This window comes from Pimephales promelas, chromosome 10, assembly GCF_988280905.1.
Source record: "Pimephales promelas chromosome 10, fPimPro1.hap1.1, whole genome shotgun sequence".
Taxonomy (NCBI): Eukaryota; Metazoa; Chordata; class Actinopteri; order Cypriniformes; family Leuciscidae; genus Pimephales; species Pimephales promelas.
In genome coordinates this window covers 36,399,803-36,427,463 of record NC_142778.1, presented here as the reverse complement: position 1 = coordinate 36,427,463, position 27,661 = coordinate 36,399,803, and the positions used below count along the sequence as shown (strand labels likewise).

The 27,661-nt window shown below is 39.7% G+C and overlaps 1 protein-coding gene across 2 annotated transcripts in view; it reads right to left on the bottom strand.

Annotated features, from left to right (window-relative positions):
- Positions 1 to 3,787: 3,787 nt before the first annotated feature.
- Positions 3,788 to 27,661, bottom strand: part of LOC120487575 (transcription initiation factor TFIID subunit 4) — a 109,794-nt gene continuing 85,920 nt past the window's right edge. For both annotated transcript variants that reach the window (XM_039683790.2, XM_039683791.2), the window contains one exon: positions 3,788 to 11,220. In XM_039683790.2, the coding sequence (XP_039539724.2) occupies positions 11,047 to 11,220 (174 nt within the window). In that variant the 3' untranslated portion in view covers positions 3,788 to 11,046. The remainder of the gene's footprint in view (positions 11,221 to 27,661) is intronic.

Here is a 27,661-nt window from a genome sequence, read left to right as displayed (position 1 = left end):
TCGTTTTTTGTTGGTTTTTTTTGGGCGAAAAATGAAGTGTCTCCAATCTTCTCAAAACTCTGGATTCTGATAGAGGGCGATGAGACTTAAACCTGAGTGCAAAAATGGAGGCTCTAGACCCTTCCAGAGCTGAGATATCGAATCTCAAAATTTAGACCCGAAAAAAAAAAAACGACAGTGGTACCCCTTACGTGTTTTTTTTGGGGCGAAAAATGAAGTGTCTCCAATCTTCTCAAAACGCTGGATTCTGATAGAGGGCCATGAGACTTAAACCTGAGTGCAAAAATGGAGGCTCTAGACCCTTCCAGAGCTGAGATATCGCATCTCAAAATTTCGACCCGAAAAAAAAAACGACAGTGGTACCCCTTTCGTTTTTTGTTGGTTTTTTTTGGGCGAAAAATGAAGTGTCTCCAATCTTCTCAAAACTCTGGATTCTGATAGAGGGCGATGAGACTTAAACCTGAGTGCAAAAATGGAGGCTCTAGACCCTTCCAGAGCTGAGATATCGAATCTCAAAATTTAGACCCGAAAAAAAAAAAACGACAGTGTTACCCCTTACGTTTTTTTCCGTTTTCGGGCGAAAAATCAAGTTTCTCCAATCTTCTCAACACTCTGGATTCTGATAGAGGACCATGAGACTTAAACCTGAGTGCAGATGGAGGCTCCAGACCCTTCCAGAGCTGAGATATCGAATCTCAAAATTTCAACCCGAAAAAAAAAAACGACAGTGGTACCCCTTTCGTTTTTTTTTTTTGGGCGAAAAATGAAGTGTCTACAATCTTCTCAAAAATCTGGATTCTGATAGAGGGCCATGAGACTTAAACCTGAGTGCAAAAATGGAGGCTCTAGCCCCTTCCAGAGCTGAGATATCGAATCTCAAAATTTCGACCCGAAAAAAAAAAACGACAGTGGTACCCCTTTCGTTTTTTTTTTTTGGGCGAAAAAATGAAGTGTCTCCGATCTTCTCAAAACTCTGGATTCTGATAGAGGGCCATGAGACTTAAACCTGAGCGCAAAAATGGAGGCTCTAGACCCTTCCAGAGCTGAGATATCGAATCTCAAAATTTCGACCCGAAAAAAAAAACGACCCCTTTCGTTTTTTTTTTCGAGCGAAAAATGAAGTGTCTTCAATTTTCTCAAAACTCTGGATTCTGATAGAGGACCATGAGACTTAAACCTGAGTGCAAAAATGGAGGCTCTAGACCCTTCCAGAGCTGAGATATCGAATCTCAAAAATTCGACCCGAAAAAAAACGACAGTTGTACCCCTTACGGTTTTTTTTGGGGGGGGGGGGGGGCGACAAATGAAGTGTCTCCAATCTTTTCAAAACTCTGGATTCTGATAGAGGGCCATGGGACTTAAACCTGAGTGCAAAAATGGAGGCTCTAGACCCTTCCAGAGCTGAGATATCGAATCTCAAAATTTCGACCCGAAAAAAAAAAACGACAGTGGTACCCCTTTCGGTTTTTTTTTTGGGCGAAAAATGAAGTGTCTCCAATCTTCTCAAAACTCTGGATTCTGATAGAGGGCCATGAGACTTAAACCTGAGCGCAAAAATGGAGGCTCTAGACGCTTCCAGAGCTGAGATATCGAATCTCAAAATTTCGACTCAAAAAAAAACCCGACAGTGGTACCCCTTTTGTTTGTGTTTTTTTTTGGGCGAAAAATGAAGTGTCTCCAATCATCTCAAAGCTCTGGATTCTGATAGAGGGCCATGAGACTTAAACCTGAGTGCAAAAATGAAGGCTCTAGACACTTCCAGAGCTGAGAAACTTTTTTGTTGCACCGAAAAAGTCTAGACACTTCCAGAGTATTTATGCCATTATAAAAATAGTGGGTTCGTGGACGATGAAATTATGGGATTGCGCTTGGTGCTACGGACTCAGGGGCCCCAGCTGAGTGCAGTAAAATAGTTTTTATCATGAAAGAAACTTAAATTAAAATGTCCAAAAAAAAAATACTATCCAAATCCCCATTCAATCGATTGCAGGCAGGATTCTGTCCAATTGCAGTTTATTAGGCAGGGGTTAGTACTTTTCGAAAATAGTGGGTTATTGGACACATAGTGTGTTCATGGACACATGCTTTTATGTGGTTCTCTCAAAAAACACATAAAAAGAGGAAAAAAAGCGGATCAACAGTGGAAGCTCCAGTGGTTCAGTGGTTTGAGGGTTGCTTCATCATGTGGAGGATTTGGGTTTAAATCCCACTCTTTGTAGTAAAATGCTTTATTATCACTGGTTTTGTCCAAATAAAAAAAAAAAACATTACCCAAAAATAAAGAGGTGTAAAAGTGGAAGCTCCAGTGGCTCAGTGGTTTGAGTGTTGCCCCATTGTGTGATGGATTTGGGTTTGAATCCCACTCTTTGCATTAAAATGCTTTATTTTGAACAGTTTTGTCCAAATAAAAAAGACATGGCCCCAAAATAAAGACAAGTAAGCGTGGAAGCTCAGTGGTTTGAGAATTGCTCCATCATGTGTAGTGTTACTGTTCAAATCCCTCTCTTTGCATTAAAATGCTTTATTTTGAACGGTTTTGTCCAAATAAAAAAGACATGGCCCCAAAATAAAGACAAGTAAGTGTGGAAGCTCCAGTGGCTCAGTGGTTTGAGTGTTGCACCATCATGTGGAGGGTTTGGGTTCAAATCCCACTCTTTGTATTAAAACGCTTTATTTTCACTGGTTTTGTCCAAATAAAAAAGATATTACCCCAAAATAAAGAGCAGTAAGAGAGGAAACTCCAGTGGCTGAGTGGTTTGAGTGTTGCCCCATCATGGGTTCAAATCCCACTCTTTGCATTAAAATGCTTTATTATGAATGGTTTTGTCCAAGTAAGAAAAAAACATTACCCTAATATAAAGAGGTGTAAAAGTGGAAGCTCCAGTGGCTCAGTGGTTTGAGTGTTGCACCATCATGTGGTGGATTTGGGTTCAAATCCCATTCTTTGCATTAAAATGCTTTATTTTCACTGGTTTTGTCCAAATAAAAAAGACAAGCCCCCCAAATAAAGAGGCATAAGACTGGAAACTTCAGTGGTTCAGTGGTTTGAGTGATGCTCCATCATGTGGAGGATTTGGGTTCAAGTCCCACTCTTTGCATTAAAATGCTTTATTTTGAACGGTTTTGTCCAAATTAAAAAGACATGCCCCTCAAAAAACAGGAGCGACAGTGGAAGCTCCCCAAAAGAGAGATACAAGATACATTTACTGGAGAAGCAAAATTAAGATATTAAGTCATATTTTAGGAAAAAATCAAAAAACCCGCTGATGGCATCAGAAATATATATATATATATATATATATATATATATATATATATATATATATATATATATATATTAGGGCCGTGCAAAAGTTAATTGCGATTAATCGCATCCAAAATAAAAGTCTGTTTTACATAATATATTTGAGTGTGCTGTATATAATTATTTTGTATATATAAAAACCTATGCATGCATGTATATATTTAAGAATTATTTGCGCTTAAATTCTGTATATATATATATATATAAATACATAATCTATATTATATAAATATAAATATTTTATATAGGAATAACACATTTTCTTAAACATATACATGCATGTGTGTGTATTTATATATACAAAATAATTATATACAGCACACACAAATATACTATGTAAACACAGACTTTTATTTTGGATGCGATTAATCGCAATTAACTTTTGCACAGCCCTAATATATATACATACATAAAATAATTTAAATGTATAGCATTTATATCATAAAAGTTATGAAACGGTGAACCACACACATATAAACAACATTTTTAAGTTTAGTAAACAGCTTATTTATTCCTTTACAAAATAGGTACAAATACAGAAGTATGTTCACACAAACTGAAATATTTCAGGATATGTACAGAATTTACCAAAAATAAGATAGTTCTAATAAACACAAGGTCTTGTAAACAATATATACAAATCATCCATAGATCAAAACATTAAATTCCAGCTGTGCACATAATACAATATGAAGAGAGATCTAATAATATTTTGGCTACAAAGCATAAGTCTTAGAAAGAGCCTCCAGCAGAAAACAGAAATCAGGAGATTAATAAAGTCGTTTTAAACGACCCAACAAATACATTTGTGCTTGTTTCGCATCGGACTGTCGGGGAATGAACCGTATTGCGAATGATAAAATATAAATAGGTACAAAACCAAGTTTCCCTTTTCGATTTTCGGCTGCAAACACTGAAGACATAAAAACCAATGAAAGTAAAACCTTGTTCAGATTCACACACTCACACACACACACACAGACTGTGACAGGGTTCATGATGCATAGAAGAGCGAGAGGGTCCAGAAGAAGAGAGGTCACAGAGCTTGACCTCTCCTGACATCATGTACGGCGAACCCTCACAAACCTAATGCTTACAGGACTCGTGTTCTTCATCATAACATCTGACATCAATAACTCAAAATAATATTAATCAGGCACACTGAAAGGAAATACACTGCAGAACAAATGCATGCATTTCTGTCTCGTTATCCAGTACAAATATCTAAACTTGCTTGAATCAAGATACACTCACTTTTTAAAAGCAAAATGGCTTAAGATATTAAGTATTATTTTCTGAAAAATTATTTTTCTCATTAGTTAACGTTATTCAATACATTACTAACATGAGCGATACATTGATAAAAAAAGAACCCATGAAGCTAGTATAAAATGTTTACAACGAGTTCTTTCTTTAAAAGCTAAGGTTTTTGAAATATTGTACGTTCAGATTGTCATAAAACAACATATTCTGGGGCCCGTGAAACTTTTTTTTGTGAAAATTATCCCCCCCCAAAAAAAAATTAAAAAAATAAAATAAATAAAAAATACATTTTAATGTTGTGTGCTGGCGTTAATACATGTTAATACATTTCTTTCAGTAAAAATCAAACGTAATATTTTCAGTCATTTTGCTTCTCAAGCTAATCTTGATGTAAGAATGTTTAGATATTGAACTGGAAAACAAGAGTGAGAAAATCATGTTTTTGCAGTGAAAATGAGAGATTAAACACACTAAACACGAGAATCGGCAGTGAAATCCAGTTTTACACGACAAAAATGAAAACATGAAATCAAAATGAAGCGCTAATACTTTCATAATACATGCTCCTGGTCTTATTGTAATGATTCATCAGTGCGCGTCAGTCCAAAGGAAAAGTGTTTTTCTTCATAATGTAGTGCTGCTTTAAAGGATAGTTCAACTGTCAGTAATTACTCTCCCTCATGTTGTTCAACCACGTAAGACTTTCATTCATTCGTCTTTTGTTCAGTGCAGCGCTTCTGTGTTGAGCGTCACACGTACACTCACTATTGGCCGACACACGTACACTCACTATTGGCCGACACACGTACACTCACTATTGGCCGACACACGTAGGCTCACTATTGGCCGACTGACGTAGGCTCACTATTGGCCGACACACGTAGGCTCACTATTGGCCGACACACGTAGGCTCACTATTGGCCGACACACGTAGGCTCACTATTGGCCGACACACGTAGACTCACTATTGGCCGACACACTTGGGCTCACTATTGGCCGACACACGTATAGGCTCACTATTGGCCGACACACGTATAGGCTCACTATTGGCCGACACACGTAGACTCACTATTGGCCGACAGACGTAGGCTCACTATTGGCCGACACACGTAGACTCACTATTGGCCGACACACGTAGGCTCACTATTGGCCGACAGACGTAGACTCACTATTGGCCGACAGACGTAGGCTCACTATTTGGCTGACAGACGTAGGCTCACTATTGGCCGACAGACGTAGGCTCACTATTGGCCGACACACATAGGCTCACTATTGGCCGACAGACGTAGGCTCACTATTGGCCGACACACGTAGGCTCACTATTGGCCGACTGACGTAGGCTCACTATTGGCCGACACACGTAGGCTCACTATTGGCCGACACACGTAGGCTCACTATTGGCCGACACACGTAGGCTCACTATTGGCCGACACACGTAGACTCACTATTGGCCGACACACTTGGGCTCACTATTGGCCGACACACGTATAGGCTCACTATTGGCCGACACACGTATAGGCTCACTATTGGCCGACACACGTAGACTCACTATTGGCCGACAGACGTAGGCTCACTATTGGCCGACAGACGTAGGCTCACTATTGGCCGACACACGTAGACTCACTATTGGCCGACAGACGTAGGCTCACTATTGGCCGACAGACGTAGGCTCACTATTGGCTGACAGACGTAGGCTCACTATTGGCCGACAGACGTAGGCTCACTATTGGGCCGACACACATAGGCTCACTATTGGCCGACAGACGTAGACTCACTATTGGCCGACACACGTAGGCTCACTATTAGCCGACACACGTAGACTCACTATTGGCAGACAGACGTAGGCTAGCTATTGGCCGACACACGTAGACTCACTATTGGCCGACACACGTAGACTCACTATTGGCCGACAGACGTAGGCTCACTATTGGCCGACAGACGTAGGCTCACTATTGGCCGTCACACGTAGACTCACTATTGGCCGACACACGTAGGCTCACTATTAGCCGACACACGTAGACTCACTATTGGCAGACAGACGTAGGCTAGCTATTGGCCGACACACGTAGACTCACTATTGGCCGACACACGTAGACTCACTATTGGCCGACAGACGTAGACTCACTATTGGCCGACAGACGTAGGCTCACTATTGGCTGACAGACGTAGGCTCACTATTGGCCGACAGACGTAGGCTCACTATTGGGCCGACACACATAGGCTCACTATGGGCCGACAGACGTAGGCTCACTATTGGCCGACACACGTAGACTCACTATTGGGCCGACACACATAGGCTCACTATTGGCCGACAGACGTAGGCTCACTATTGGCCGACAGACGTAGGCTCACTATTGGGCCGACACACATAGGCTCACTATTGGCCGACAGGCGTAGGCTCACTATTGGCCGACACACGTAGACTCACTATTGGCCGACACACGTAGGCTCACTATTGGCCGACAGACGTAGGCTCACTATTGGGCCGACACACATAGGCTCACTATTGGCCGACAGACGTAGGCTCACTATTGGCCGACACACGTAGACTCACTATTGGCCGACACACGTAGGCTCACTATTGGCCGACAGACGTAGACTCACTATTGGCCGACAGACGTAGGCTCACTATTGGCCGTCACACGTAGACTCACTATTGGCCGACAGACGTAGGCTCACTATTGGCCGTCACACGTAGACTCACTATTGGCCGACACACGTAGGCTCACTATTAGCCGACACACGTAGACTCACTATTGGCAGACAGACGTAGGCTAGCTATTGGCCGACACACAAAGACTCACTATTGGCCGACACACGTAGACTCACTATTGGCCGACACACGTAGGCTCACTATTGGCCGACAGACGTAGACTCACTATTGGCCGACAGACGTAGGCTCACTATTGGCTGACAGACGTAGGCTCACTATTGGCCGACAGACGTAGGCTCACTATTGGGCCGACACACATAGGCTCACTATTGGCCGACAGACGTAGGCTCACTATTGGCCGACACACGTAGACTCACTATTGGCCGACACACGTAGGCTCACTATTGGCCGACAGACGTAGACTCACTATTGGCCGACAGACGTAGGCTCACTATTGGCTGACAGACGTAGGCTCACTATTGGCCGTCACACGTAGACTCACTATTGGCCGACAGACGTAGGCTCACTATTGGCCGTCACACGTAGACTCACTATTGGCCGACACACGTAGGCTCACTATTAGCCGACACACGTAGACTCACTATTGGCAGACAGACGTAGGCTAGCTATTGGCCGACACACGTAGACTCACTATTGGCCGACACACGTAGACTCACTATTGGCCGACAGACGTAGGCTCACTATTGGCCGTCACACGTATAGGCTCACTATTGGCCGACACACGTAGGCTCACTATTGGCCGTCACACGTAGACTCACTATTGGTCGACACACGTAGGCTCACTATTGGCCGACAGACGTAGACTCACTATTGGCCGACACACAAAGACTCACTATTGGCCGACAGACGTAGGCTCACTATTGGCCGTCACACGTAGGCTCACTATTGGCCGACACACATAGGCTCACTATTGGCCGACACACATAGGCTCACTATTGGCCGACACACGTAGGCTCACTATTGGCTGACAGACGTAGACTCACTATTGGCCGACACACGAAGACTCACTATTGGCCGACAGACGTAGACTCACTATTGGCCGTCACACGTAGGCTCAATATTGGCCGACAGACGTAGGCTCACTATTGGCCGACACACGAAGACTCACTATTGGCCGACAGACGTAGACTCACTATTGGCCGTCACACGTAGGCTCACTATTGGCCGACAGACGTAGGCTCACTATTGGCCAACACACGAAGACTCACTATTGGCCGACAGACGTAGGCTCACTATTGGCCGACACACGAAGACTCACTATTGGCCGACAGACGTAGACTCACTATTGGCCGTCACACGTAGGCTCACTATTGGCCGACACACGTAGGCTCACTATTGGCCAACACACATAGGCTCACTATTGGCCGACACACGTAGGCTCACTATTGGCCGAAAGACGTAGACTCACTATTGGCCGACAGACGTAGACTCACTATTGGCCGACACACATAGGCTCACTATTGGCCGAAAGACGTTGACTCACTATTGGCCGACAGACGTAGACTCACTATTGGCTGACACACGTAGGCTCACTATTGGCCGACACACGTAGGCTCACTATTGGCCGACACACGTAGGCTCACTATTGGCCGACACACGTAGGCTCACTATTGGCCGACACACGTAGGCTCACTATTGGTCGACACACATAGGCTCACTATTGGCCGAAAGACGTTGACTCACTATTGGCTGACAAACGTAGGCTCACTATTGGCTTACACACGTAGGCTCACTACGTGAGAGAAGGAAATGAACAGTGGAATAAAGTCATAATTTTTGTTTGTTTTTTGCGCACAAAAGGAATTATCGTCGCTTGAAAACGTAAGATTAAGTCACTTGGACTATTTTAACAATGTCTTTACTAACTTTCTGGGCCGGCAAGTTTTAATCCTTTAGAAGACTATGGAGGAGTGATCTTAATTTGTGTTCAGAAGAACAAAGGGTTACGGGGTTGAACAACATGAGGGAGAGTAATTACTGACAGAGTTTACATTTTTGGGGTGAACTACCCCTCTAAGATGGAATGATTGACGAGATGAGGAACGGTGTTGTTCACTATCGTGTTTGATTCAGAAACCCTCACATCACCGAGGTCAGATGTGTGTTTGCGTGTTGGTATTGCTATAGCCTGGTCTGGGATTCTCCTCACGGACACACATTACAGTCACACACTCCGACAGACAGAAGCATCATGATCGGGATTCAGGAGGAACCGCTCATTCCTCAATACAGACTTGGGTTTAAAGCGTTCTTTTCATCATGTGGACACCATTTATACATGCTTTTAAAAACAATATTCATCAAAAAGTGTATTTACATTAAAGTCTCGCTGATAAAGTTTTTTAGCCGCTTTTTATGGGGTGTTTAATACTGTGATTGTGCTGCAAATAGATTCCTCCTCAGTGTTTCTGTCTTGTCTTCTAGTAGGCTACAATATCTAAACATTCTCACATTAAGATGCATTTACTGGAGGAGCAGAATGACTGAGGATGTCCTGACAAATTTATCAAAATGTGTTTATGCTTGAAACAACAACTAATATCTGCCACAATGATGTCTGAAAAATGATCTTAATTCAAAAGGGAAAACTGGATTATTTTTCTGACACCTTTGGCAGATACTAGTTCTTGTTTTAGGCGTAAACTCACCTCATTTTTATAAGACAATAAGTGTTGTTTTCTGAAAAAAAAAAGTAAAATAAATTTCTTCCAAAGTCAATTTATCTTGATTTGTAATATTTTTAGATATTTGTACTGGAAAACAAGACAAAAATCCTAAGTAAATAATTGTTTGCCATGTGGTTGCACACTGATGATGATGATGATGATTGGGAACGTCTGCATAAGGTTTAGAGAACAAAATTTCTTTTACAGAAAAGTACATTGATCACTTCAAGGCGTTTGGTCTCAAAGATCGTTCACTGTAAGCGCTCTGTGTTGAATATACAGCAGAATGACATCAGCACTGCAAAAACACCTCCTTCATCAGGATTTACCTCGTTTTACACTAACAAATGTGCAAAAATGCATGAAATATTACAATGTTCTAAGCATAACCAAACGAAATGTAGTGAAGCTGAAAAAGTGAAGCTTTAAAGTCAATATGAAATCAAAATTCACGATTCTTATTTTATTATGGAATAATGCAGTATTAATGATAAATTACTTATCAGTGCACATCATTATTGTTTTAAAATCAAGTGCATTTTTGAATCAAAATTAGCGACGTCTCTTCTCTGATGATGTGGGCGGGGCTACCTGTCACTCACATCAGATCAACCAATAGCAAACCACAACCATCCAATCAATTCCCCACAGACAAAATCAAGCCCCGCCCACATGTGTTCCTCACAACAGGGAAGAAAAGACGAGCTTCCATTTTTAATGTTGTGTTCAACAACTTGCTAACAACTTCAAGACTATTGTTTTTCGCCTAAACTTTTTGTTTTTAGAATTTTTTTATTTCTGGCAAAACAAAATAAAAATACTGATAAAAAGAGTGATGATATTTGCAGTGTCAGATTCATTCATACACAAAAACCAAACAAACAACAAATAAACAAACAAACAAACGCTCCTCGGCTCAAAGCCAGAGACACACCATAAATACAATTGACCGTATAAAGTTGAGGAGAAAACAGGAAACGTGAAGCACATCTTAGTTGTTTCTCTTTTCTTCCCAAACCTTTTCGTATGAAAAGCAACGCTGAGATCACGAGGTCGCGGACACTGATGGGGCTGAAGGCACGTCGCAGGGCTGAGAAGGAAGTGTTGGTCTGTAGTGTGCAGAGGTCAGTTAGTGTACACTACTTCAGGAGAGCTCGATACAGAAGGAGAGATCTGCTGGTCTCTCGCTCCTGCTCCATGTAGAAGATGAAGTCCCTGAGATTGACACGTGTGATTCTCTGTCGGGAATACTGTCGTGACGAGCCGGAGGAGGCCGACGATCCGGCCGGAGAACCCGCTGAACTCCCCGACACCTGAGGAGAACATGACACAGATCTCGTATTAACCTTAAGATGGTCTTTGAGATGTTCTGACATTTGTGCTTTTTTCAGCTGCTTATAAACATATTAATGGCACAGGTGAAATTACACTATATTTAGCACAAACAGGGCTACCATAATATGTGAGCAACATGTATGTACAAGTTTGTATTTTTGAGAGAATATTATTTATGCATGGTTATTGAAAAAACAAAAAATGAAAGTTTCTGAAATAACGCCACGAAATATGCGTCCACAAGAAGACTTTTGACTAATGGATGTTGTGGACTAGGGTTTTTACTTCACAATGATCTGAAAAATCATCCCGTTAAATCTTTCACATAAAACTGTGAATTGGGTTATATTGTGAAAAACATTTTTTGTTTGCCAAGGCAATATGCGAATGGACGTGAACAGGCCAGCCCTCATCATGTATAATTAGGTGATTCTCACCGGAGAGAGACAAATACATTTCTTTCATTCAGGTGAGTCAAACAAGAAAAAAGTTGAAAGGACAACATACATACATATTTATTTATATATAAAATCAAAATATAAATGAAAGTCAAAGAGTGTAGAATTGGTTCAAAGTTAGAGTTGGAAACATCTGGAAAAGAAAATTCTTTTTCCATATAAAGTTTTATTTTTAAAGTAGACCATTTACATTTTATCATACATATTTCAAAGTTAAGGATTCATTATTTTGATATGTGCATTCATTAGCTTGCATTGTATAACAGGTGATAAGTTTATTTTTGACAAAACATACTATATTGCAAATCAAAAATTGTACTGCATGACAATTTCACATATATATATATATGATTTTTTAATGATTTTCTTATGATCAAACTTCAATACCAGTGGATTACACTGAGATACTCAGTTTGCATCGAACGGGTTTATCCTTGCACTCTCGTCTCACAAGACGTCCTGCTCATCTGCTGCTTTCAAGCATAAACTGAAGGAGAAGTCAAATAAACAAAGGGATTCTTACACAGCTGAGTCAGACCTCTGTCTTTCATGAACAACAGAAAAATATCAGATGGGAGAAAATTCAAAAGACCACTCGAAACAAGACCGGAAACGAAGTCTTTCTCTCCAGCAGACGTCGCACAATTAGACTGATTGCTTTCGGTAAACACAAATCACACGGAGCCCTTAATGGAAACCATCTGACGGGAACAGAAGTCCTGCATACGCCAGCGAGCGCATGGTGGCCGCTTGTGTCTCGTCTCCGGCGAGCCGTCAGCGGATCTGACGGGTGGAGTGTGCTGAGGTGGGGTGAATTTAGGACAGGCAGCGCTCGGGACACCCTCAGGCCTCAAGACCTCCAGAAGCAAGATCTGGACTCATCAGGCCAATCAGAGTTGACCTCATGTGAAAGCCAGGCATGCCTTCTGCCATGGCAATTAATGCCAATCATAGCCTGGACCAATCAAACGCATCCATCTACCTGGACACGCTGGCGGGCGTTTGTGTTTGTGTGCTGAATATTCACATGTGTGCATGTGTTTGACAGAAAGAAAACAGTTTGAGGAAGAGACAAAGGAAGAAAAACATACAGTACATATTCAACTATAAGGTAACTCAACAGAAGACAATAGTGTGTTATTCAGCTCAGTGTTGATTGAGTTCAACACCTGTCAAGTTGTTCATCAATTATGAAACAGATTCAATTTTCAGCTGTAAAGCTCAATTCAGTTCAATAACAGTCCCCCCACGTGATTATGCGATCGCATGATTTAGTGCATAATCAGCCTAAGTTCGCATATTTATGCGGGGATATTTTTTCAAATACGCCGCACTTTCGCCGTATAAATTGCAGATTTCCGTGCAAAATATGCAGGGCTTGCATGATTTCATTATCCTCGCATTTTCATTGCAAAAAAGTCACATATATCTTAGCAGAAAGTTTAAAAATGTCGCGTTTGCTTCACACAAGAGCAGCTGTTTCCCCCTGTTGCCATGGGAACGTTATGAAGTGACGTAATTACGCGACGTGAAGATCATCGAAAACCTGTTAAACAGGAAACACTTTATTTTTGTATATTAAATGTATTCATTTTTACAGAAGTTGGATCATATTTCTTTTGTAAAGCTACAAAACTTATTTGACTCAATGTTTTATAAGTTTGATGTGTTTATTAAAGTCTGAAATAAAACCAGATGAAATATTCCAGCACTTTTTATGATGTAGTATGCTTGATTATCATAGGAAGTAATAAGAAATGTCTCTTTACATTAAGGTAGTGGACTAGTGAGAACAAGGTGTTGGGGGAATCAATTTTTACCACAATTTTTGCAAGTTCCCGCAATTTTTGCAAGTTCCCGCAATTTTTCCTAGTTCCAGGAGTTTTTGCAAGTTCCTGCAATTTTTTGCAAGCTCCCGCAATTTTTGCAAGTTCCCGCAATTTTTGCTAGTTCCAGCAGTTTTTGCAAGTTCCCGCAGTTTTTGCTAGTTCCCGCAGTTTTTGCTAGTTGTCGCAATTTTTGCAAGTTCCCGCAGTTTTTGCTAGTTCCCGCAGTTTTTGCAAGTTGCCACAATTTTTGCAAGTTCCCGCAGTTTTGCTAGTTGTCGCAATTTTTGCAAGTTCCCGCAGTTTTTGCAAGTTCCCGCAATTTTTGCTAGTTCCCGCAGTTTTTGCTAGTTCCCGCAGTTTTTGCTAGTTCCCGCAGTTTTTGCAAGTTGCCACAATTTTTGCAAGTTCCCGCAGTTTTTGCTAGTTCCCGCAATTTTTGCAAGTTCCCGCAATTTTTGCTAGTTCCCGCAGTTTTTGCTAGTTGTCGCAGTTTTTGCAAGTTCCCGCAATTTTTGCTAGTTCCCGCAATTTTTGCTAGTTCCCGCAGTTTTTGCTAGTTGTCGCAATTTTTGCAAGTTCCCGCAATTTTTGCAAGTTCCCGCAATTTTTGCTAGTTCCCGCAATTTTTGCTAGTTCCCGCAGTTTTTGCTAGTTCCCGCAGTTTTTGCTAGTTGTCGCAATTTTTGCAAGTTCCCGCAATTTTTGCAAGTTCCCGCAATTTTTGCAAGTTCCCGCAATTTTTGCAAGTTCCCGCAATTTTTGCTAGTTCCCGCAATTTTTGCAAGTTCCCGCAATTTTTGCTAGTTCCCGCAATTTTTGCAAGTTCCCGCAATTTTTGCTAGTTCCCGCAATTTTTGCTAGTTCCCGCAGTTTTTGCAAGTTCCCGCAGTTTTTGCTAGTTCCCGCAGTTTTTGCTAGTTGTCGCAATTTTTGCAAGTTCCCGCAGTTTTTGCTAGTTCCCGCAGTTTTTGCAAGTTCCCGCAATTTTTGCAAGTTCCCGCAATTTTTGCTAGTTCCCGCAGTTTTTGCTAGTTGTCGCAGTTTTTGCAAGTTCCCGCAATTTTTGCTAGTTCCCGCAATTTTTGCTAGTTCCCGCAGTTTTTGCTAGTTGTCGCAATTTTTGCAAGTTCCCGCAATTTTTGCTAGTTCCCGCAGTTTTTGCTAGTTGTCGCAATTTTTGCAAGTTCCCGCAATTTTTGCAAGTTCCTGCAATTTTTGCTAGTTCCCGCAATTTTTGCTAGTTCCCGCAGTTTTTGCTAGTTGTCGCATTTTTTGCAAGTTCTCGCAGGTTCCCACAATTTTTGGAAGTTCCCGCAGTTTTTGCAAGTTCCCACAATTTTTGCAAGTTTATGCAATTTCATCGCATAAAATTGCATAAATATCCTGCATATTCCATCGCATTTTTAAAGAAAACGGGCCGCATAATCAAGGATTTTTGCCCGCAACAATCACAAAAATACTGAATAACAGTCTGAAGGTTCCAAAGTTCATTAGTTATGAAACGAATTTAGTCAGTTCAATGTCGATGTTGCAGTTCATAAATTATGAAACAGATTTATTCAACTCAAACGATGACACTATTGCTTTCTGTAGATCTGCTTTAAAGGAGTATTATATTAAATTCATAATTGATGAGCTGCAACATTGACACACTTACTGAACTGAATTGAGCTGAATAACAACACAACTATCATCTATAGAGCTGCTTAAGCTGAATTAAACTTCTCATAATTTGACAAACTGCACTATTATTGAACTAAACTGAATCAACACTTGTTCTGAATAATGGCACTTTTGTCTTACACTCTTAGAAGAAAAGGTTCTATATAGAACCTTAAAAGGTTCTATCAGCGCTACATATTTGGAAACCCTAAAACGTTCTATACACTCTTAAAAAAAGGGTTCCTCTGGGTTCTATATAGAACCCTGGGGTTCCATACTTGGCCAATAGAACCTTTTACCAAAAAAAATGGTTCTATATAGAACCATTTTGGAGTTCCATATATGAAGCGGGGGATGGAACCATTTCTGGTTCTAAATAGAACCATTTCTTCTAAGAGTGTAGAGCTGCTTTACTGCTGATTCAAATTGGTTCCATAATTGATGAACTGTAACATCAAGAATGTTATTGAACAGTGAATTATGAAACAAATGTATTCAACTCAAGTCAGTTCAATAACAGTGCAGATGTTGCAAAGTTCATTACCAATCTCAATAACATCATTTTCAGCTCAATTCAGTTCAATAACTGAATGTCAGAGTTGCAAAGTTCATCAATAATGAAACATATTAAATTTCAACTGTAAAGCAGCTCTACAGAAGATAATAGTGCCATTATTCAGTTCAACGTTTTCAAAGTTGATAATATCACTGAACATTAAGACACTCGCATCCAGAACGCTTATTTACAGGATTGGCGTGTGCATTGAAATGCAGTGGTGACTCCTGAAAGTTTGCAGTTCGAGTGATTTCTACACGATGCGCTTCAGTCTCTGCGTTTGGCCTCCGGATCCCAGATTGGCTCCGGCGCCCGCAGGGCCACACAGAGGCAGAGTAAGTGATCCAAACGCAGGCAGAAAGGTCACTTCTCCACATCTTTCCTCCCACTGTACGAATCCTACAGCCAACGCCAATAACCCAAACACAGCCCTGTTGATGTCTGTTTCCATGGAGATCCGTGCATCTCGTAACCTCACGCTAACCAGCACATCAACACAAACACACACACTCAGCTGATTCAGAGGCTTTCTCCGGGGAGCGAAACACTCTGAATTTTGTGATAATTGACTTTTCTGGATAGTCGAATCAGTGGTGAATTTGGCAAAGGTCAATGTGGAGCTGAAGGAAGCGGAGAAGAAAAGATTGTGGGAAGGCAAAATCCGTGAGGCACAAAACAGCATCTGTCATTTTATCAGTGCCGAGCTCCTCGCGGGCGTAATGTCATATGACATATCCATCCGACAGCTAGCACACGGATACCTCCATACATCTTTTCAGACCATTTCTGACTGAACGCACGTGTTTGGAGCAGAGAGAGAGAGACGAGCCCGGAGACGTGCCTGCCAGCCTTCTCAACAACACACTGATGATGACAATCTGCCAGCAGCACCAACACACACACACACACATCTATATATGTGTCTTCACACCATCAGAGCACGGGAACATGTGAGGTGACAGTCACCAGCAATGAGTGAATCAGACCTCATTTAGACAATATGCGTGTGATCAGAGTCATGAAACTTCAGTCTGAATATGACTTTGGCTCATAATGATCTAGAATTTCCAAAAAATCAAGAACCAAATGATTTTTTTTGACATTCAGTTTCGCAGTATTAAAATCCGTATTAAAATCAAATGTGTACATTCAAAAAAAAAAAAAATCCATTATTCATATGATAACACAACATTAAATAAAAACGAATCCAATAAAATAATAACGACTCAAATATGACGTCTTATAACTCGAATAGATCTCGAGGATTAATTTATAAACAAACAAATGTTATCCCTAAATATGATGAATAAAATAAAAATGTAAAACAATATTAGGTTTAATTAAATGTAGATTAATTCTGTTGAGAGACACAAATGGCATCTTATAACTCAACAACACATCTTCAGGATTTAATTCTAAAATGAATGAAATCTCCACATACATAATAAAACTAAATAAATCAGATGGATGGATGGATGGATGGATGGATGGAGGAAAAGATGGATGGCTAGATGGATGGATGGAGGAATAGATGGATGGATGGATAAATGGATGGATGAATAGATGGATGGATAAATAGCTGGATGGATGGATAAATAGATGGATGGATGGACGTATAGATGGATGGATAGGTGGATGGATGAATAGATGGATGGATAAATAGCTGGATGGATGGATAAATAGATGGATGGATGGACGTATAGATGGATGGATAGGTGGATGGATGAATAGATGCATGGATGGATGGATGAATAGATGGATGGAGGTATAGATGGATGGATAGATGGATGGATGAATAGATGCATGGATGGATGGATAAATAGATGGATGGATGGATGGAGGTATAGATGGATGGATAGGTGGATGGATGAATAGATGCATGGATGGATGGATGGATGGATGGATGAATAGATGGATGGATGGAGGTATAGATGGATGGATAGGTGGATGGAATAATAGATGGATGGAGGTATAGATGGATGGATAGATGGATGGATGAATAGATGCATGGATGGATGGATAAATAGATGGATGGATGGATGGAGGTATAGATGGATGGATAGGTGGATGGATGAATAGATGCATGGATGGATGGATGGATGGATGGATGAATAGATGCATGGATGGATGGATAAATAGATGGATGGATGGAGGTATAGATGGATGGATAAATGGATGGAATAATAGATGGATGGAGGTATAGATGGATGGATAGATGGATGGATGGAATAATCCAAAGACATTTAATCAAGTCAATTAAAAGTTGAAAAGGCTGGAATAGTTTCAGGTTTTGTCAGTGAACTATTGACCTTCTGACCTCCTGTTGAACAAACGTTTGGCAGTCTCAGCTCTCAGTTCTGATTGTGAACCATTTCTGTTTCCATTTTCCTCTCCAGTTTACAGAGAATATCGATTCGCGACCCGAGATCAAACCCAGCCGATAACAGGTTGGTTCTTTTCTTTGTAACGCCCTCGCAGACTGAACAGGGCCAGATTAGCTCCCACGCTACATTACTGTAGGTTAATAATGTATGTTTTGCGCTCATGCTGTCTCAAACTCTCTGAAGGCTGAAGGTTGAATTTGTATCGAGTCCATCTTTGAGTTTCTGCTGATCAGCGTCTTCCTGAGTGTTTCTGAGTGGCGGGAAGCAGGAGCCCTTGATGCTGGAGCCAATATTGGACTTGGCTGCGGTTTCACCTCAGGGCTACAGGTTAATGGTCCACTTTGCCAGAAATACACACACACACATTACCAATACTGCTATCTCAGCAAACACACCAAGAGAAAGCAGATAAATATGAAGCAATAGATGGAAGCGCCATATATATATACAAGATCTCTTAAATTTTGTGATGTTATTTACATCAAGCGGTGCATTAGTTTTTGGGTCAAGATGGCAATTCATCACTCTAAAAAATGCTGGGTTGTTTTAACTAAAACAATCCAGCATTTTTAGAGTGATGTGTGAAAATTAGTGGTATAGCGATACTCTCATGTCACGATTCAATACATATCACGATACTGAACTCACAATACGATATTATTGCGATACTCCAAGACAGGTTAACAAAAATGTTAAAAAAAGTTGTGTGTGCACTCTAAACAATGCTGGGTTGTTTCAACCCAAATTTGGGTCAAATATGGACAATACCAAATGTTGGGTTAAAATGTCATTTCAAATTTTTTTAACCCAACTTCAACTTTCACTTTCAGCAGTACATTTTTGTAGTTACATTTTTAACCCAGTATTTGGGTTTGTCCACATTTGACCCAAAAATTTAGGTTGAAACAACCCAGCATTTTTTAGAGTGTGTAAATGAATAGTCTTGGACTTGGTGTTGAAACCCAAAGCACAGGTATACAATATTCATGATTCTGAAGATGAAAATACAGATGAATATGAATATGCTTGCACTCTGTCACTGACTAGACATATTAAAATAATGTAGGGCACTTTTTACTTGTAACAAGACATTTGTCATTATCAGGACCCACACATATTCCCCCATTGCATTATTTTACATTATATATAGTAATTCAATGTAGTACTGACACTAAAACTCTAAAAACAAACTCAGCTTTTTTCTCACATAGTAGTTTTTATTTTTGGGTGAACTATACACAATATATATAGTCGCATTTTTGTATTACAATATATTGTAATACAGCCCTAGTGAAAATTATATCTTATATCTTAAAAATCCCAGCACTGTTTAGAGTGTAGGTCACTTTCACCCCAAAATGAGACATATTTTACATAAATAAGATATATTTTTAGTTGTTTGAACCCAAATTGGGGTCAAACATGGACAAACCCAAATGTTGGGTTAAAAATTTGGTACATTTTTTATTACATTTTGAACCCAACATTTGGGTTTGTCCATATTTGACCCCAATTTAGGTTGAAACAACCCAACATTTTTTGGAGTGTAGGCATTTATCCAACCAAACTTTCATAAGAGGGAATGAGCAGACAAACACACCGTCATTCAGAATGACTTCAGACAAGACAACTTGTGCTTTTCCATTAGGACTTCAGCACTCTCCCGTTCTCACTGTCATCAGGAGTGTGTGAGAGAGGCTTTCCCATCATGCCAGAGCGACTGAGGCCGAGCCAAGAGCCAAAGCTTTCCCACATGTCTGCCTCCATGTAGCATTAGAGCGACCCACCAGCCTCGCCGCGGGGCCCGAACCGTCTCGATACACACACCGGCAACGGCCATTAATTAAGACCAGAAACCCCCTCACTTTTCCTCTCCTCCTCCTTTGCCAGGAGAAAAGGCCGATGAGGACATTTTGAAAGAGTTAGCAGATGTTGAGTGATTAGCCCGAGGCGTTTTCGACATCGCCCGAGTGATGTATTTGATGTGGAGTTTATTCAGCTCCAATAAACGTATAAAGAATTACAATAATAATTCACAGATGTATATTGCGCGGATTATACGTGGAGCCCTCGCTTTGAACCGCGCCACGGCAGCCAAGAGTAACAAAGGCAGGAGAAAAGGATGAAGACGGCTTTGTTTTTCGGCTTTCTGCTAATCAAAGGGTCAGGGAAGCTTGAGAGAGCTGTTCAAACACACACCTTTATGATGTTTGCTTCGCTGAAACTCATACAATGGTGAATGCCGTAAACTATAAAAATTCAAATTGGGCTCTTTCAATTGCTTAGAAAATAGTGCTATGGTGTGGTATGTGTGAGTGTGTGTCACCATTTTTTATTCAATAAAAATGTAACTATTATTACAATAAATATAATTGTTAAGCATGCAGCTTTTGTGGTCTCGTATGTACGTTTTTTCGTGCTTTTTAATTGCCAAGCTTGTGTTGAAACGTTAAAAAACAAGACCTTCCCTGACTTGTCTATGAAAGCCTGTAGACGTTTATGAAGGACTCGGGATGTTTTTGACGAGAAAGTGACGTTTACGTGCTTCCGTTCAATGACACATGATACGAATGCTTATACAATGTTCAGGATTAGAGACGTTCTGTACTGTAATGTTAATGTGTCATGAAAAGGGTCTCAAATATACTCTACAATCAAACTATCACAACAGTATAATTTTAATGAGCTCATCTGTCGACGGTGAATCTCAGATCAGCTGTAAACACACACATCTCTATGATCAGATGCTTTCTGTACTTCTACTTTCTCATTTTTTGTGTGTGTTTATTGTGTTTATTACTGCTCATATTCACATATTCATCTAATGGTCACTCTCAGCAGCGTGAACAGCGTCGAGATGTTCGTTAGTATATCACTGCAAATGTCTTTTTACTACTAACAGCGTGAGTATATCAGGGTCTTGAATCCTGTTCAGTCTGTAATGCTGCAGTTCACTGAACGGCCACCGGGGTCGCTAATAACAAGGTTTCTCTATTCTACATACAGCCTCTTTAACTAAGATATTATACTTACATTTATACTTAGTTCATTTAGAAAGTGTAACAAATGAATTAATAGAAGGAAAACAGATTAAAATAGCACAAATTACACCCAGGTAATACCATGGTAGTCTGGTTTTTAAATTACTTGTTTTGGTCCCTGGCGAGGCTCATAAAATAGTGAATGTGGAAAACGATGAAAATGCTAATTGGGGTCCTTCATTTGCTTGGAAAATAGTACTGTGGTGGTACCATGGTAAATATCTGATCATAGAAAAAAAAAAATATATATATATATATATATATATATATGAAGAGTTCAGATGCAAAAGCCTCTAAGTGCCATTTGAAATTTTCAAGCTTCTATATTTAAGTTCAGTGATTTCACATAAATGGCAATGATAATTACCTATTAATTGTTATTTAAGTGAAATTACTGAACTTAAATATACAAGTTTGATAAAAAAATCATCATTAAAGAAGAAAATTTCAAATGGCATTTAGAGGCTTTTGCATCTGAACTCTTCATATATAATATGAAAAAGCGTGTTTTAATAACACTCATTGTGTCATTGTTACACATTACATACAAAGACACCTTAAAATAAAGTGCAACCAATAAATGTATAATTAATGCAGATTATTTTATGAGCTCATTTTAATTAAGAGACTATATATTAATACTTTAAAAAAATGTCAGTGTCCCACATTAGGAAGCTGCAGATTGTTTCAGACAACTTGCAATAAGAGCACTAATATGTCTATAATTTATCTCATGAATGGCTTATCTGAATTCTCTCTTTTGATTTGATTAGGACACAAGCTGAGGGTTTTAAAATGGTATTGGGTGTGGATTTAATGTTTTGGTTACACATCGCAATTTGTCAATGCATTCACCCTACTTCAGGACCATTTCAAATGAATTAGAAATTGCATAAAATAAGCCCAGGTAAAATATGAAGAGTTCAGATGCAAAAGCCTCTAAATGCCATTTGAAATTTTCTTCTTTAATGATGATTTTTATCAAACTTGTATATTTTATTTCATTAATTTCACTTAAATAACAATTAAGTGAAATTACTGAACTTAAATATACAAGTTTGATAAAAATCATCATTAAAGAAGAAAATTTCAAATGGCATTTAGAGGCTTTTGCATCTGAACTCTTCATATGGTACTAAAAGTCAGAGAGCCACAGCATTACTCTCATGGTCCAAAACCGTCCGAATGTGCATTTTGTTAAACAATATCATAGAGCAAGCCACCTCATATTTGCTGCTGTGTTTTATATGCAGTGTAAATACTGGAAAAGAGAGGGAGAGAGAGAGAGAGAGAGAGAGTCGAGCTCGTCTGATCTTGATGAAAAATGGCAGAATTACATTCAAAACAAACAACTGCAATTCGCAGCCCAACTAAAGAGCAACAAATCTCAAAAATGGCGGGCTGGTAAGCATTTTAATGCCTGACATAAAACACAAGGAAAAACACGGCCATGGCGATGCATAGCAACTGCAGAATTTCAGTCAAGGAGAAAGAAGGCGAAAAAAAAAAAAAAAAAACACCTTATTACTTCTAACTCCTGCAAGCCATTTTGGTCTCCAAAGGTTTCAGAGCGCCCGAGGCGCAGTGTCTGCAGTGTTTCGGGAAATGACTTGCCTTCGCACGAACACGGCTATGTTCTTCAGCAGCCGCTCTCAGCATCGCCTCTCACTCGCTCCTTAACCCTTTCCTACCACAGACACAGAGAAGCTCTGTCGCACCGTCTCGCTTCACACCCACATAAACGGCATCTTGTTTGGCTACTTAAGCAAGTGAAAACAAACATGGCGATGAAGAACGGCCACGAGGTCATGTGCGACGGACAGGAGAGAGAGAGAGAGATCGGTTCGTCTGCTCGCCCACTCAAGAGTGTGGATTAAATCTGCAAACTCGTTGACACAACACATAATTAAAACATCTCGCTGGAGGTCAGGAATTTTCTAATTAGTAGACAAAGCTGCAATTGCGATCGCCTTGAGTCGGAGCGTCCACAGGTTACGGCTCGGGATGAAAGCGCTTTCCCCGAGCACATCTCCGAAGGGGTCATCGCCCCCCCCCCCCCCCCAAACTTCCCTGGCAAACAAACTTTCCTCGCTAGGAAACTTCCCCGTCCCTCGGTTTTCAGAGCCTGAGAGCAACAACTGAACAAAAGGGCTAATTAGCAGTCTTTATTTTTCTAGCAAACACAAGTTTTAAGGGGAACACGGTGAAATTGAGCAGGAACTATAATTAACTGGAAGTTCGTTCGGGGGGGAGAGATCAGAAAGTTTCTCTCAGAACCGGCTGTGACTATTTATTCCTATAAACAGAGCGGTTTTCTGGAAACAAACCCTTTTGAGCAGAACCGCTCGGCCGACAGAGTTGCGTGAAGATAAACAGGGGAACACGACCCAATCCATCGCGTTGACCCCAATCTCCTCTGACTCAACGCACAAAAACTCACAGCCCATTAAAAGAAGACCATCTTTGGCAACATTAAAAATTGAAAGCGTTTCACATATAAAACGAACCCAATTAGAGTTCGTTGGGGATGTCGGCGTAATGAGTATCAAGTCTAAACGCTGATCCCACTAATGAGGCCTTGTTGGTTTTGCCGTCCTCGTGTTAAACGCCGTGGTGGGGAGTCGTTTTAAAGTTTAATCCGCGCTTGCCAAATTGAAGGAGGAGCTAAAGATAACAACGCGAGCCTTTGTGGCGAGTTGAAAGAGCGATGGAGGTTCCCAAACACTTTTTGATGTCTTTGTGAAAAACATCTTAACCCAAGAACCTCCAACAAGGGTGACCTGACAGAAGGAAAACAATCTCTAATAGGGTCGTTACGGGAAAGCGCTGCACAGAAGAGTTATTTTGGAGCGTGAATGCGGGGGAATCAAAACTTTCTTTTAACGCTGATGTGGCGAGACAACGCACAGAGCTGTCAAACGTGTCACACAAAACATCTCACTCCAAATGAATAACGTATGCACACACACACACACCACGGAGAGCTCATGAACATTTTAAAACGCTTCAGAAGAGTCAAACCGTTTGCCCTGCCGGGACAGATCCGTTAGGTCGTCGACTTCTCAAACTTTTGTTGATGCGATATAACAGTCACGTTTAATGTGATTGTGTCCCAGAAAAGAACAAAGACTCTTAAGGCCGTTTCATACGAGTCGCATCAATGTTCCTAAACTCTATAGACGCCGCAGCCGCCGGTGCCGTGTTCAGCGCAGGTCAGACGTTTAATGTGTAAATCATCTGAGTCCGTTCGCCGCAGACTGAAGATTTCACAGAGGAGAACAATGCATTTATTCATTTAGCAGAATGACTGAATGGAAATGAACCCCATTTAGAAACACAATTAGGTACATTTTATGTTTTTAAAAGAAGTTTTTCATGTTCACCAAACCTGCATTTATTTGATCAAAAAATATTATTTTGTTAAGTCGTTTTTTCATGTGGTGTCTCTTCTGCTCATCAAAACTGCATTCATTTAATCAGAAAATACAGTAAAAACAGTGAAATATTATTACTATTTAATATAAGTGTTTTCTATGTGAATATATGAAGAGTTCAGATGCAAAAGCCTCTAAATGCCATTTGAAATTTTCTTCTTTAATGATGATTTTTATCAAACGTGTACATTTAAGTTCAGTAATTTCACTTAAATAACAATTAATAGGTAATTATCATTGCCATTTAAGTGAAATCACTGAACTTAAATATACAAGCTTGATAAAAATCATCATTAAAGAAGAAAATTTCAAATGGCATTTAGAGGCTTTTGCATCTGAACTCTTCATATAGTAAAGTGTAATTTATTCCTGTGATTTCCAGCATCATTACTCCAGTCTTCAGTGTCACATGATCCTTCAGAAATGATGATCTGATGCTCAAGAAACATTTATGATTATTATCAATGTCACTCCCATTCAAAAGTAAGGTAAAATAAAGAAATAAAGATGCATTAAATTAATAAAAAAAAGATTCTACTTCAGATAAATGCTTTTGAACTTTCTATTCATCAAAGTATCCTGAAAAAAAATGTCTGATGGTTTCCACAAAAATATGAATAATCACAACATTGATAATAAGAAGAAATGTCATCATATTAGAGTGATTTCTTGAAGGATCATGTGACACTGAAGATGCTGAAAATAAATTACACGTTACTATATATTCACATAGAAAACAGCATTTTAAAATGTAATATTTCACAGTTTTTACTCTATGGTGAGCAGAAGAGACTTATTTCCACACAAAAAAATAAAACTTTTGACTGGTAGTATACGTATATCTACGCAACTAAAATATCAAAGTCATCTTTTTGTGGCAGTGCATGTGGCAAAAAAGTGATGCATGACAACTGAAGTCCTCAATATCTTTAGATTGTTTCGTTTACAATCTAAAAGTTGCTTCAGAACACAATCATATCAGTAGATGCGTTAAGTGTTGAAAACGAAGCCGGTTTCATCAGTGAGATCACAGAAGGCCGGCGGGGACGCCTTTACACACCAAATCCCACTTCCTTTGTATGTACGTGCAAACCTTATCTACATATTGACTCGCTTTAAATCTACACTTGCAGTGATAATTGCACAAGTTTGCAGGAGGAAGTGCTGAAGTCTTCCTGTACCTGAGGCGGGACTTTGGGCGGGGGAAGCCCAGCGGCATCGTGGGAAATCACCTAAAGCTTCGTCTAATATCCACACAGCTTCACAACACAAACACACACACACTGAGAAAGAACTAATGCACGAATATGTGCATACAATAAGAGTTTAGACAGATAATAAAACCTCATATTATTTTGCTGCATGCAATAAAACACAAAGTTCACGAATAAAGCATGATTTTGTGCCCAGAGAGAAAAGCAATAAATCGGTTCGGATACACACAAGCTTTTTGTGCCAGACCACCCATAAGAGACCTGTCAATCATGTAGGTGTGTTCAAACACAATCAATGCCACGTAATTATGAGCATATGTGTGATGACATGTAGACCAGGAGTGCATGATACTGTTACCAAATAGTTTATTTATGCACTAGATATTTCATTGTTTTTGGCTATTGCCATATGGCAGCACTAACTAACTAAAATGAATGCATTTTAAAATTTAAACATTTTAGAAACAAAAGCATTTTAAGCGCTATATTTAAGAACGCATGATTAAAGAGATGCATCTATAACTTATTACTTATAAATGCATTATGTTATTCATTAGCCAAAACACTCATTTTCACATTGTGTTTTAAAAGAGGCGTCTTTTTGTGTTCTGTGTCCTATAAAACAATGAGGAAAATGTACTTAATTTTTTTAAAGCAAGTTTTTTGCACTGATATTTTTTGAGTAATTTTCACACATAGAATTAAGTAAACTATACTTAACTACTAAGTTAAGTGAAAGTAACATAAGACATTGAGTAATTTTTATTTAGCTAATTAAAGGTTAACTAATATCTATTTTATTTGAATTTTTCTTTGTACAACATTTCACTCAAACAATATAGACCACACTTTTTAACTCTATGATTTACTCAGAAATGTTTAAGTAATCAATACTTATAGTGTGTGTCATCACATCTTCATTTTTGATATCGAATGTGTGAACGCAGACCTTAATACTTGGTAGACAATAGTAGAAAATAGAAGAAAATTAACTCCTAATGTCACAAAATGGTAAATTACTAATCCTAACAACAAAAGCAATGATAAAATAGTGTAAATACAGCTGGAAAACAGTAAAAATAGTGCATGATGGGAAAAACCAGTATCAGAAAAGTTGAGTAATTTTACTTAATTTTATAATGTTGATATTTACGCTTTCATTTCTACACGATTGAATTGAGTTACTACTTATTTTTTTTCAATTCTTGCCTGAACTAACTTTTTTTTACATTGTTTTTTTCTGTATTTACTTCACCACAAAATCATTTTTATCAGTGAAGAACACACAATGTAAAAAAAAAGCTTGTGTGAGCATTACAGCAACACAACATGGTCTGGGGGGCGTGGCTATCTTCCTCACTGACCAATAGCAGACAGGGGGAGTGGCCTGGAAACCTGTTCGAAAACCAGTATTATTCCTGCAATCCTGTTTTAAGTGGCAACACTACAGATTTAAAACACGTATAGCCTATAAGACTAATGTTTTTAGATTATACTGAGTTTAACTATTAAAAATAGTATCGATTCTAATATTGGCCTTATATTCTTAATCTTAACAGCATCATGCAAAAATATGTGTGCACATTTAGACGCATTCACACACACCGACCTGAAATATCAGATCCTCTTCAGAGCGAGATCACAGAGAGCATCACTCAACGGTGTTCATTACGGCTCAGAATACATAATTTATGGATTGTTAAAAAATACATGTCTGGGTTCTTCACACAGCAATATGACAGATGTAGAAAAGAGAAGTTCGCTGCGGAAAATAAGAGCGTTTGAATGTTTGTTTGATGGTGTATCACGCTTTATAATTTCCATCTGCAGGTTTCAGTCAG